This window comes from Pinus tabuliformis, chromosome 6, assembly GCF_031772625.1.
Source record: "Pinus tabuliformis cultivar Carrire ecotype Pingquan chromosome 6, CPIR1, whole genome shotgun sequence".
Classification (NCBI taxonomy): domain Eukaryota; kingdom Viridiplantae; phylum Streptophyta; class Pinopsida; order Pinales; family Pinaceae; genus Pinus; species Pinus tabuliformis.
The window spans coordinates 307,172,507-307,186,327 of record NC_142292.1 but is presented as its reverse complement, the minus strand read 5'-3'; the positions used below and the strand labels follow the sequence as shown (position 1 = coordinate 307,186,327).

General features: G+C 37.9%; 1 protein-coding gene across 1 annotated transcript in view; it reads right to left on the bottom strand.

Annotated features, from left to right (window-relative positions):
* Positions 1-13,821, bottom strand: part of LOC149258541 (anoctamin-like protein Os01g0706700) — a 202,911-nt gene that overhangs the window by 42,010 nt on the left and 147,080 nt on the right. The window contains exons 9-14 of the mRNA XM_089371960.1: positions 5,076-5,208; positions 4,855-4,968; positions 4,703-4,773; positions 4,373-4,497; positions 3,979-4,061; positions 3,686-3,793 (exon numbers count right to left, since the gene is read on the bottom strand). Of these exons, the coding sequence (XP_089228086.1) occupies positions 3,686-3,793; positions 3,979-4,061; positions 4,373-4,497; positions 4,703-4,773; positions 4,855-4,968; positions 5,076-5,208 (634 nt within the window). The remainder of the gene's footprint in view (positions 1-3,685; positions 3,794-3,978; positions 4,062-4,372; positions 4,498-4,702; positions 4,774-4,854; positions 4,969-5,075; positions 5,209-13,821) is intronic.

The following is a 13,821-nucleotide window of genomic DNA, read 5'->3' as shown; positions in this document are numbered from 1 at the left end:
GGAGGTGAAGGATCTTCCTAGGAGCAGAACCAGCAGTGTAGTTTTTGGGTGCATTGGGCTTAATGTTGAAGGCTGAAGTTGACTGGGCTTGACCAAGCCATTTAGAGGAAGATTCTGTCCTGTTTGACCAGCATTGACTTCTCTGGTCAAGGCTTTACTGCTGCTGTCATAAAATATCAGATTTGTATATTTGTACTATCTCTCTCTCTGCTGAACTATTGATGAATATAAGAAGAATTGATGAAGGGTTTCCCCACATTGGGGTTTGTCCCTGGCTAGTGCCACATCTTGTGTCATCTTGTCTTGGCTTGTCCTCTACTGTTTATGTTTATGTTCTATCTGCATTTTACTATCACGCTGATATGATTGCTAAACTGGATATTGATATTTGGCTAATAAGAAAATTGAAGTAAATTGCTCTTAAGCATAAAACATACCAAAAATTATTAGAAAGTACTTCTCATCCAGTGGAGGAAATGCCATTTTTCCCAAATTACACTTTATAGAAAGTACTCTGACTCAATGGAGAAGATATTATTATTCTTCCCATGTCATTGAATTTCCTTTTTTATTGTTATTGTCATTATAAGAAATGGAGGTAATTCAAGTGAATTGTACTAATGTTTTTGTCTCTACATGATTAGTAAAGTTGAAAGATCAGATAGAATAAGAGGTTTAAACTTTAAGTTAATGTTGCACAGTAAGTTTCCATATAATGATGAGGTGAAGTGTTAAAATGATCATGACACTACCTTTTAAATTGGACCTTAAAAAATTTTGGCATATGAATTAGATATGGGTGGCATAGGATTAAAATAATTCCTATTAAGCTTTCACTGACAGGATATATTCTTCAATAAAGCTCATCCTTGTTTCATGTAAAGACCAAAACTGAAATAAGGTGATAAGCAGAACAGAAATACAGTAACTGTAAGGAGTTTCGAAAACCTACCTGAACCGCTGTCTGCTCCGATGTAGTTGATGACGCCGCGGTTATTCTGATCCAATTACCGGGAAACCAATTCCTCCCAGCCAATCCAGTAAGCTTCTCACCGAAGCTCACTGCCCCCGTGCCCAGAACCTCAGATCAATGCAAAGCTCCCTCTGGTTTGAACTCATGATTTCCTGGTTCTCCTACCTTCCACTCTCCGTTTTTCTTCCCCCCATTCTCAGCCATATCTCGGTGATTTTATAGTCAGGGCCAATGTTGCACGAAGCGGAAGCGTGGAAGCGTCATTTTCCAAAAATCTAGGAAGCGAAGCGTCCGCGGAAGCGTCTGCTATATATATATATATATATATTTTTATATTTTTTTGCATTTATACTCAAAACAAACATTCCAAATACCAAATTAATTGTAGAAGACATGAAAACATGCATATTTTTGCATAAATCAAGATAGATATAACATCCATTGTACATTAATGATCTAGAATCTAGATTCTTCTCCTCTTGTCTAGCCTTTGCCTCTACCTCGATTGTCTAGGGATATTAGTCAACATTGCCCAATTTTGATCAAACTACCTAATTCAAGACTTAAAATATGGTAGAAAAAGCTTAACATGTTTGATCGATGATTTTGACTTGATTGAAAGGTAATTTTTTGCTAAGGGTGTGCCGCGTGATAAAGGAGTTCAACAATTAACACCACCAACACCAGGGTACATATAGGGCTTGGTGCTCTTGATTAAATGCTAATCGCATACCTTCATACTTGATATAATCTAATGAAATGCCACAATCCCATTGATCCTGAATACCTGAAAACTGTTAAGTCTGCTGAATTTTGAATAGGATATGAAATTCTATTTTCTCCATATGAAGTCCAATGAGGCTGGAACCACTCTTAAACATTCTGAGTCATTTCATGGTAATGTTAAAAATTTAAGTAAAAGGATGAAAATGAAAAATAAAGGAGAATGTCACTTTTACTTTAAGAATTTAACATTACCATGAGGGAGCATCTGCTATATTTATATTTTTTTTGCTTTCATTTGTCACCCTAACCCAAGGTGGACCCACCCCCAACAAGCAAACTCACCTAAAATTTAAAAAAAAATTGAAAAAAAAACGATTTTCTAAATGCTTTTCCGGAAGCTTTTCTGGAAGCTTTTCTGGAAGCGTCCTGGAAGCGTCTGGAAGCGTCTGGGAAGCGCCTGTGAAGCGTCTAGGAAGCGCCGTACGAAGCGCGCTTCGGCGCTTCAGAAGCGCCAACGCTTCCAAATTTCCAGGAAGCGTCTAAAAATTTCGGAAGCGCGCTTCCGGCCAAGCTTCCTAGGCGCTTCCGTACGGGACGTGCTTCGGGGCTTGGAACCGGGGGGGGGGGGGGGGGGGGGGGGGGCGCTTCGTGCAACACTGGTCAGGGCTAAGCGGTGGCCGCCCTGTACACCAACGACTCCACCGCTTACTCTCGCGGTGACAGCTTCCTCCAGTTGTGAGTCATCTTCCCGCACAGACGTTTCTGCTTTGCTTAATGTTCAGTACTTTTATGCGGTGGTTTATATATATAAGATTGAAGGTATTATAACGTTTGATCATCATATACATATTAACACTATTATGTTATATGATATGCTTTTGATTATATTGATATGTACCTTATATATATACTTTGTTTTATTTATATATATTTTTTTTCTAATATATAAAGTTTATTTATGTTTGCTTTAATATAACTTTAAAACTTTAGGTTAATTAATTAATTATTGATACCATACTAAATATTTATTCTATTTTATAATTATCATTTTTATTCCTTTATTATTATATTTTAGTATTATTATTTTTTATACAGGGGCACATAATATGTGCAATTAAAGATGGGTCGTTACATTTCATCACGAGGTTTCAATCATTAGTGAACTCAAAGATTTAAGAATCCCTGTAATTTTGTGTTTCAAAAATTCAGGCTGATAAAAAATAATCAGTAAAGATGCACTGGAAATAAAGAAAGCTACTCGAAAGCTAATTGGTAATATTTTCTGCAGAACAGAATCCATGCATTAGGAAAGAAAGCATGTATACTATTCACCTGAAATATGTTTAGCCATGCATACGGCCCGTGGGACTGGCCTCCGCAGCATACCTAATAACTACAGTGAATCTGTCCGAATCTCTATAAAATTATTCTGACTCAATGGAGAAGATATTATTATTCTTCCCATGTCATTGAATTTCCTTTTTTATTGTTATTGTCATTATAAGAAATGGAGGTAATTCAAGTGAATTGTACTAATGTTTTTGTCTCTAAATGATTAGTAAAGTTGAAAGATCAGATAGAATAAGAAGTTTAAACTTTAAGTTAATGTTGCACAGTAAGTTTCCATATAATGATGAGGTGAAGTGTTAAAATGATCATGACACTACCTTTTAAATTGGACCTTAAAAGATTTTGGCATATGAATTAGATATGGGTGGCATAGGATTAAAATAATTCCTATTAAGCTTTCACTGACAGGATATGTTCTTCAATAAAGCTCATCTTTGCTTAATCACAAGGTTTCAATCATTAGTGAACTCAAAGATATAAGAATCCCTGTGATTTTGTGTTTCAAAAATTCAGGCTGATAAAAAATAATAAGTAAAGATGCACTGGAAATAAAGAAAGCTACTCGAAAGCTAATTGGTAATATTTTCTGCAGAACAAAATCCATGCATTAGGAAAGAAAGCATGTATACTATTCACCTGAAATATGTTTAGCCATGCTCCAATGGTTGATACGGCCCGTGGGACTGGCCTCCGCAGCATACCTAATAACTTCAGTGAATCTGTCCGAATCTCTATAAAATTATTCTGCAATGGGGAAAAACAAGAATAACAAGAAAATCAAGTATTTTACCACAGCTGAAATTTGTTTTTATAGCAACGCTACAAGTTCAAAAACATAGAGTAATTGCTTCTTACTAAGATTATGCAGGATCCAAAATAAACACTACATTCTACCTATGCAATTAATAGTAAGAGGAAAATTTACTTACTGCAGCAGCAAAAACAAAAATAAAAGGAAATGTACAGGCAAACATGGTCACCATCCCAAACTGCAATGCCAACTCCAGAAAATCTGGACAGTTTCAATGAAAACTATTAGTACATATATCCATTCTCAATGTCTCTAGTTTATCAGAGGACTACCCAGAGATAAATTGACTTCATAATAAAGTGGTCTATATTTGTATTAGAATTTAGGATAGCTCCATGTTAGCCCGTAAAATATGTTTTATATTTCAGGCACGTTTCACAAGCATAGAAAATGACAACAGGGTGTTTGATATATGCTTATCCACGTATATTGAACATATTTTATGTGGTTCTGCTAGTATTCAAATATATCTTATCAACCAAATCAAAACAGGCATCGAGATGACAACGTACCATCAAAGAGCCCATCCTCCAATCCATTTCCAATGCTGGCAGTGTATGAGGGCCTCATGTATTCTTTTTCTATTCTCTGCATATGCTGCTTTGATTTATCGTCTAAAAGTCTTCTATCATGTTTCCTTCAGCATGTTAATAATTGTATTAGCTTTTATCATTATCTTCATCTATAGAAGCATAAGTTTATGCAACTTCACTCCTCCCCGTACCATGCTGAGCATGGGTATGGGATGAGGTTGTGCAAACATTGTAACATTTAAACACTGTTGAAGGTTGCATTGTCAGATACAACCTTTTTTCCATACAGCTAAAGAGTGAGTAGCTTACTTGAGAGCGTTGTATTTCGTATAGCGGTACTTAACATAAGGAATAAGGTTTTCTGATAGATTGTTCAACACCTGTAAGTATTTGTTCCATCAGCAACTTCACTTGGTTACAGTCGTATATTTGTATGTCAGTACACGGGAGCAGAGCCTTACCATGGATACTATCAGGCGCTGAATCAAAATTTGCTGAAGAATTATAATGTCTCGATGAAAAATTGCAGTATAGAACAAGCCTATATATGATTGCATGAAGTACAGTCCAAAAACCTAAAACAAATCATGTTGAACCAAGGACCATAAGCTATTTTCCATTCATAAACTCATAGATTTGGAGGCAGGTATCATACTTTCAGAAATCCAACCCAATTAATTACCTTGTACACTAAACTATCTGCTCTAGCCTCTCTGCTATCATAATGTTGGGTTTCAACAAGTCTCACGGATATCTTTTCGCCGAATTTTGTGTAGTATTGAATAGCCAAAAGATATAACGCTGTCAATGCATACCTGCATGGAAATCCAACCAGATAGTCAATGCCTACTAGATTAACATGCACCTCTTTATATTCATAATTTGTGTTCTGTTTATCATATGCATTGCGATTCTTCAAATTATGAGATCGTTCATTTCTATTCAATGGTATCTCATGCAGAAGAACACGTCGTACTAATCCCTTCTTATAGAAAATCAAGTAGTATGCTTTGACATACATCCAATTGAGCCAGGAACAATTACACAACCATTTTTTATTTCAAGTTAAATAACTTGTGTTTTGACCTTTTATATGAATCGCAATTCTTGAAATTTTCAGGCCATTCACATCTGTTCAATGGTATCTCATGCAGGAGAGCATGTCATACTAATCTCTTGCTATAGAAAATCACAAGTACTCTACGGCATATATCCAGCCAAGGCATGATACAATTACACGACCCTTTTTTTCATCTCAACTTAAAGAACTTGTGTTTCGTGTTTAAACTGTCTGTCATGTGCATTGCAATTCTTCAAATTATCAGGTCATGAATGTCTGGACAATCTGTATCTAATGCCAGCATCTCATGCTTATCATATGCATTGCAATTCTTAAAATTATCAAGCCATTCATGTCTGCTCAACGGTATCTCATGCAGGAAAGCATGTTATACTAGTCTCTTGCTATAGAAAATCAAAGGTATGCTATAGCATATATCCAGTTGAGGCAGGATACAATTTCCCGACCATTTTGTGGTCTCAACTTAAATAACTTGTGTTTTATGTTTTGGCTGTCTATTATTCAAATTATCAGGTCATTCATGTCTGGACTCTGGATAATGTTACCTGCTGCTGGCATCTCATGCAGCACAGCATGTCATGCTAATCTCTTGCTATAGAAAATAAAAAAGTATGATGTCGCATATATCAAGTTGAGGCAAGATACAATTACACAAAGAATATTTAATTTCAACTTAATGTGTAATATGGGCATGATATGTTAGAAAATCAGAAAGGCAGAAAGATTTTCTTATATAAATAATTACTTGTGATTATTTTATCTTTTAGTTCATCAAGCAATTATCAAAACAATAGCACAAGGACAACAGATATAGGCAGACAGTCAGGGCAAAACCCCTATCTAGGGGAAAACCCAGTCAACAATTCTTCCTTCAATAGTTTCTCGAGATAATCCAAGACTCTTGACCTAGACAAAGACTTCCTCCACACCAAGTCAGCCCTCAATCCTTCTTGCAGATGATAACTCTTCAAAAGAAACTTCGACCTAGCAGCATCAACTTGCAGTAGCAGCTTCAACCCAGTAGTAGCAGCAGCAGCAGCTTCGACTAGACAAAGAAAACTTCGATCTCCCTAAATACTCCTCAAAAGTGAGAGAGAGATGGCCCAAAATTTCGATCTTGGTGTCTTCTATCTTCCTCCAAAATCTCGCACTCTTTTCCAACCTCCTTCCAGCTCTTTTCCAACTTCGCACTTCCCAGCTTCCAGCTTCAGGATATCGAACTATGTGTGAGAGAGTGAATTGCTCCAAATGAATTTGAACTACCTTGTATATATAGCCTTCCAGTAAGGTCGGATTACCCTTCTTGAGGCCGACTTGATCTTCTTGAGACAGACTTGGTGTGGAGGGGACAAATAGTATATTTGACTCAATATTAATTCTTTTTACATGATTTCCCAAGAAGGGTCTCTTTTAATGGACAATGACTCTCCCAAGAAGGGTCTCTTTTAATGGACAATGACTCTAATGACTCAAACTAAATCCTAGAAGTCCTCAATGGGGAATTTAACCTAAAACATGATGACCCAAGCATAAAACACATGCTTTAATAAGTCATAATAATATAGTAAAAATATTTTCTTCATTCTTTTGATAAATACATTTCATTGTGACTCAAATACATTTTTGAAGAGTGAACCTAGTTACATATTTCAACACTTCCTCTTAACGAGGGAGGTATTCATCATATACAAGTACAAGGCAGATCTCCAACTATGTGAACTATGAAGAGTTTAGGAACCACAATGTCATGGACTAGATTCCTGACCAAGGCAATCTATTTAAAGTCTCTCAACAATTTAGGCACCGCAATGCCACAGACTAGATTCCTAACTAGAGAAATCTATCTGAGTGGGACTAAGATGGACTAAAGCTTTTAGCCTCTCTAGGTACCATCAGGCTTGCTAACCATCAACCCAGGGATCTAGGTGTGTATCTGAGGTCAAAGCTCCATGATCAACGCCACCCTCCCTAATTCGAGAACTAGATATCAACACAAAGTGTCATCCATATGTCCTCCCAGGCAATGTGTCTTACACACAAAGCCTCAACACTCCCAATTATTCCAATCGGTAACAAATCCTCCCCGATCAAACAGATCGGTAACAAATCTCTCTCATGTAACCTGCATGCTATCAAACCTCAAAGAGATTTACTTGTATAAACACAACTCCAATCAATAACAAACTTTCAAATGTACATAAATGAATACAAACCTTCGGGGTCTTCCAAACAACTAATATTGCTTCTCAGTTTACTATAGTAGGACTTCGAAATGAATCTTGCCAAAAGATACTTTAATCATACATTTTCCATTCCTACTCATATTCTACACATAGATCCGACTTTTCTCATTTCAACAACCCCTCAAAATATATTCTCCAATTTTCTTCTTTTGAAGTGTTCAATATGACTATTATATGCCCTCCCTCTTAACTAGGGACTTGTTTCCATGAAGACAAGAGTGATGTATCCTTCTCTCACTCATGGCCTTCACTAAGACTTACGGTTGTTAGTCTTGGTCTAGTGCATGAGAACATGAAGTAGAGAACCATATCCATCACTCCCTCTTAACCAGGGAGGATCTAATCATTCCTATACAAGGAATATATCCAAGCTCCCTCTTAACCTAAGGAGATAACATCGGAGAATCTTTCATGGCTTCCATCATTCTCATCGGAGTTATCATGACCATCATCATCCATATAACTTTCTTCATCATGCTTATCATATCAACTTTACTTATGAACATCTTCACCATCTTGAAGATTATGTACCTACACTACTTAGATAGCAAGTACAACCAAATCTATAGAAGCATGAAGTTAACCATGTCAAAATCATATAATAATGGAAGCATTCAACTTTATACATCAAATACCTAAACTTAGTTACAAACAAGAGACACATACTCTTCAACTTCTTGCTACGGTTTTTGTCATAAACCCTAGACTATATCATCAAGACTTTGAGCATTACATAACAACCTTCATTACATCTAGGGTTTCAATGTTTCTTCGAGAGGTATGACATATCCTACTACAAACTATTGCAAACCCTAGAAGCAATTGTAATACCCTAGCTTCGAATTTCAGCAAGCATAGAATTACTTATAAAATTTGAAGAACAATAATGCATAAAACTGAAGCTGCACCTACCTGAACTGCTGGCTGTCTTCCGGTTTTGCTGCTGAACTGGAAATCCTGAACTGCTGGCTGATTTGATCCAATTTCGGGATGGCCAATACCACCCTACCAGACAGAGCAACCTGGTTGCTCAATCCAGAGAAGCTCTCCACAGAGGCTCTCTGTCCCTCCGTGCCCAGAACTCAGATCACTAAAGACTCTGCCATTGCAAGGTTACTTCTCCTGGTTTTTGCTGATCAATCCTCAATCCTCCTCCGGTTTTTTTTTTCCTCCCTTCCTCCCGGGTCAGGCTGCTGCTATAAATATCCCCCCCTGCCTGGCGGTGGCCGCCCTCCCACTTGCAGCCACCGCCCCTCAGCATTGAAGTCTCTCTGCGATATTTCTTGCAATCAATTTTCAGTAGGTAGGGTAGTCTTTATTAGTTCAGATATTTTGTTATACGACCCATTATATGTGATATATATGTATTTTGATTGATATCCCTTATGGTACGTTATGGCATAAGTTCATAACTTTAGCTTATATATATATATATGCATGACTTTTCTTTAATACAAGGTATATCTTTAATGATATTTCTCATAACCTTTATTTAATATATTTTATAAATATTAAATGTTTTTATAACATTTCATCAAGTATATGCTATAAATATTTAATGATGTATATATAGTTATAACATTTAAAAATATGTTATAATCATTTAACGATATATATATTTTATTTAAATGATATTTGTAAGGTCTAACTATACATCATAAAATTTAATGTATATATATATATATAGATATATATTCATATATTATAAAGTTTAACATTTTTATTAATGGGTTAATTAGATGGGTTGTTACATACATTCCCCCTTCTGAAAACTTCGTCCCGAAGTTAGAGCTTTAGGTTCAAAGCTTTAACGGACATACCCTTTTCTATCCCGGACCCCAAGCTACTCAAAACTCATCCTATCCTCCCTAATCTCTTCTGCTCCCATCCTATCCGTCCTCTACTAGAGTATGCCATGGCGTCAATTTATTGACCTAACCATTCATAACACAAGGTAACAGTATCGGCTATACCGACCTGATTCCCAGTAGGCATCCGGCAGTCATCATCACACGTCTAGGGGAGCGTGACTCGCACAGTCCTCCCATGACTCCAGGTTCCGGAGGATAAACGGTGGGTAACACCTCCACCCCTCCAGTAGTATCAGGGCTACTACCCTATCATAGAATCACTTTGAGCTTTAACTGATCTGAGTTCTGTCATCACGTGGTCATCTCGAAAATTGGATCAATTATCTGCAATCGTAGTTTATCTGCAGTTTTACCTGTAATCTTATACTTACCCAGCATTTGTAAGATGTGCATCAGCGTATTCGAAATAACTTATGTATTATCTACATATAACAGAATTTTGTTTATTTGCTCATGCATGTATTCTGACTTTTCTATAGGGTGTATTCACTCCCTGTCTTTTATTTCAGTTGCTCGTTTTGTCATGCAAAAAATAAAATAGATTTGTATTGTTCAATTTCTACCAGAAGTAAATTCACTTGACAGGCTTAATCTTTACTTCAACATTTATAATTGAGTAATATAATCACATATATTGTTTTGGTATCCATGTACCAGTAGGAATTAAACACATATTATTTTGGTATCCACGTACCAGCAGGAATTTTAAACATATATTATTTTGGTATCCACGTACCAGCAGGAATTTAAACATATATTATGCCGCAAGTTTCGTGCTTATTACCTATCATTCAAATGTTTTTGGTTCTCTGGCAGAGGTGAAGAAAATATATATACTAAACATAGTGTAAAGTTCTTCAAAATGGACATAAACTAGGGTATCTCTGACATATGTCCTCTGTATCCTCCCAAGTCGCTGATCCAGGACTATACTTGTCCCACTGGACCTTAACTTGGTCCACCAGGCGGTTCCTCAGCTGTCGAACTCTACGATCCAGTATACGTAACGGTTCGACCGTTATGACTCCCTCGTCCGAAACCTGCAATTCTTTCCACTGGATGTTATGAGATAGATCAGCTACATAATGTCTTAATACAGAAACATGAAATACATTATGAATTCTATGCAGGTGGGATGGCAGGGCAAGACGATAGGCAACAGGTCCAACTCTCTCCACGATTTTGAACGGTCCTATAAATCGGGGTGATAACTTTGTCCCTTTCCCGAATCGAATAGTACTTTTGTTTGGTTTGATGCGGACGAAGACCTGGTCCCCTACTTCATACCTCCTATCAGATCGGTGAGCATCAGCATAACTTTTTTGTCTATCCTGTGCTTCCTTTAATCGCTGTCTAATCTGTCTGACCTGTGCTTCCATTTCATGGATTAATTCTGGTCCTATTATCACTCGATCTTCTAACCTGTCCCAACTTAACGGTGTTCTGCACGGTCTGCCATATAAAGCTTCAAATGGAGGCATCCCAATTGAACTGTGGTAACTGTTGTTGTAAGCGAATTCAACCAAGGGTAAATACTTTTCCCAGTGGGATTGCTGATCCATAACATACATTCGCAACATGTCTTCAAGTACTTGATTTACTCTTTCAGTTTGCCCATCAGTCTCAGGATGGTAGGCAGTGCTTAAATTTAGCTGAGTACCTAAGGCTGTCTGCATGCACGTCCAGAATCTGGAAGTGAATCGCGAATCTCTATCGGATATAATCTTCTTAGGTACTCCATGAAATCTGATAATTTCATTTATGAATACTCGAGCCACGTCAGCAACATCATAAGTATCTCTTACCGGAATAAAATGGGCGCTTTTTGTTAATTTATCCACCACTACCAGAATGGCATTGTGTCTTAGAGAAGTAAGAGGTAGTCCAGTGATAAAATCCATAGAGATGGTCTCCCATTTGGACATAGGTATGTCGTGGGGTTGTAAGAGACCCGCTGGGTGACAATGATCTGCCTTTACTTGCTGACATTCCATACATTTTGCTACAAATTGAGTGATATCCCGCTTCATGCCTGCCTAAAAGAAGAGTTTCTTGGTATCCGCATACATTTTCCCTACTCCAGGATGAGCACAATATACGGCTTTGTGAGCTTCCCTGAGGATGGTCTCTCGAAGATCTTTATCATCAGGAATGTACATCCTTCCATGGAATCGCAAAATCCCATCGCTTTCTAATTCATAACCCTCGAACTTAGATTCTTTCGCCTTAATCCCCTCAAGACTTGCCCTCACTTTTAAATACCAGCTGTCTTTTATAAGGCGATCCAGCACTCGCTGTCTTAAGTCCACCTTAATGGGTATGAGAGAAAATATCCGGGGTCTCCTGCTTAAGGCATCGGCTACCACATTTTCCTTTCCCTTAATATATGATATTCCGAAGTCATACTCACTTAGGAATTCACTCCATCGCCTTTGCCTGGCATTTAAGTCTCTTTGGGTGAACAAATATTGTAGACTTTGATGGTCGCTTTTAAGTGTAAACTTTCGTCCTACCAAATAGTGTCTCCAGATCTTTAAAGCTAGCATTACAGCGGCCAATTCTAGATCGTGAGTAGCATAGAGTTCTTCATGAGGTTTTAGCTTTCTAGAAGCATAAGCTATCACTCCCCTATCCTGCATCAATACTGCACCCAGCCCTTGCTTGGATGCATCAGTACATACTGTAAAGTCTTTGCCCATATCAGGGACTCTTAGGATTGGTGCGCTGGTGAGTAGTCTTTTGAGTTCAGAGAATGCATTATTACATTCCTCGGTCCACTCATACTTAACACCTTTACGCTGGAGGGTTGTGATTGGCTTCGCGATTTTGGAGAACCCTTCCACAAATCTCCGGTAATAACCTGCTAAGCCCATAAAGCTTCGTATCTCATGTGCATTTCTCGGTATAGGCCAATCCACGATCGCTTTTACCTTCTCAGGATCTACTGAGATTCCTTCACCTGATATGATGTGACCCAAATAATGAATCCTTTCCTGAAAGAAGGAACACTTGGACAGTTTTCCGTATAACTGACGTTCTCTAAGGCAGGACAATACTAACCGCAAATGCTCCTTATGCTCTTCTTCATTCTTGGAATAGATGAGAATATCATCTAAAAAGACTTGTACAAATTTATCAAGATACTGACGGAAAACACTGTTCATAAGATTCATGAATACGGCTGGCGCATTTGTTAACCCAAATGGTACCACAGTAAATTCATAGTGCCCAAAACGTGTCCGGAATGCTGTTTTAGAGATATCATTTTCAGAAATCCTTAGCTGATGATACCCTGATCGAAGATCAATTTTTGAAAAGACAGAAGCTCCTTTCATTTGATCGAAAAGGTCATCGATTCGCGGCATAGGGTATTGATTCTTTACTGTAGCTCGATTCAAGTCCCGATAGTCTATGCATAATCTTAAGGATCCATCTTTCTTCTTCACAAAAATTACAGGAGCGCCCCAAGGTGAGGTACTGGGCCGAATAAGCCCTATATCGAGTAGTTCCTTCAACTGGATTTGCAATTCCTGAAGTTCTGGAGCTGTCATTCTATAAGGCGCTTTAGAAATCGGCTGGGTACCTGGCTTTAATTCAATAGTGAGATCCACTTCTCTTACCGGGGGTAATCCGGGTAGTTCCTTTGGAAATACATCCGGGAACTCGGCTAACACCGAATATTGTTCTAAGGATGGTCCCTTTTCCTGGCTTACTTCGTGAACTGCATAAGCCTGACAACCCTTTCTTAAACAACGCTTCACCTGCATTGCCGAAATGTAGCGTAAGGAAATTTCTCTCTTGATTCCTTGAATTTGGATTACTTCTCCCTCATCATTTAAGCCCAAAATCCTTTTTCCATAACAATCTACCCACGCTTGGTGAGCTTCCAGCCAATCCATACCTATGATAAGATCATACGTCCCTAGGGCGGTAACGTACACTTTTAGTTTAGTCGAACAGACCCCTAGGTCAATTTTGCATTGATCCACACTCAAGCCCACGGTTTGGAGTTCTCCTGAGGCCATTTCCACTTGGTGGAAATCATTTTGTCTACGAGCTGCCAGCCCACATTTGTTTAATGCATATGACGAAATGAAACTATCTGTGGCACCAGTATCAAATAAGATTTTGAGTTTTACACCATTGATAATACCTGAAGATTCCACTACAGTGGATTGATGGGCTGCTTGGTCGTGGTTGACTACTGCATGAATTCTATGATTACTTCGCTTG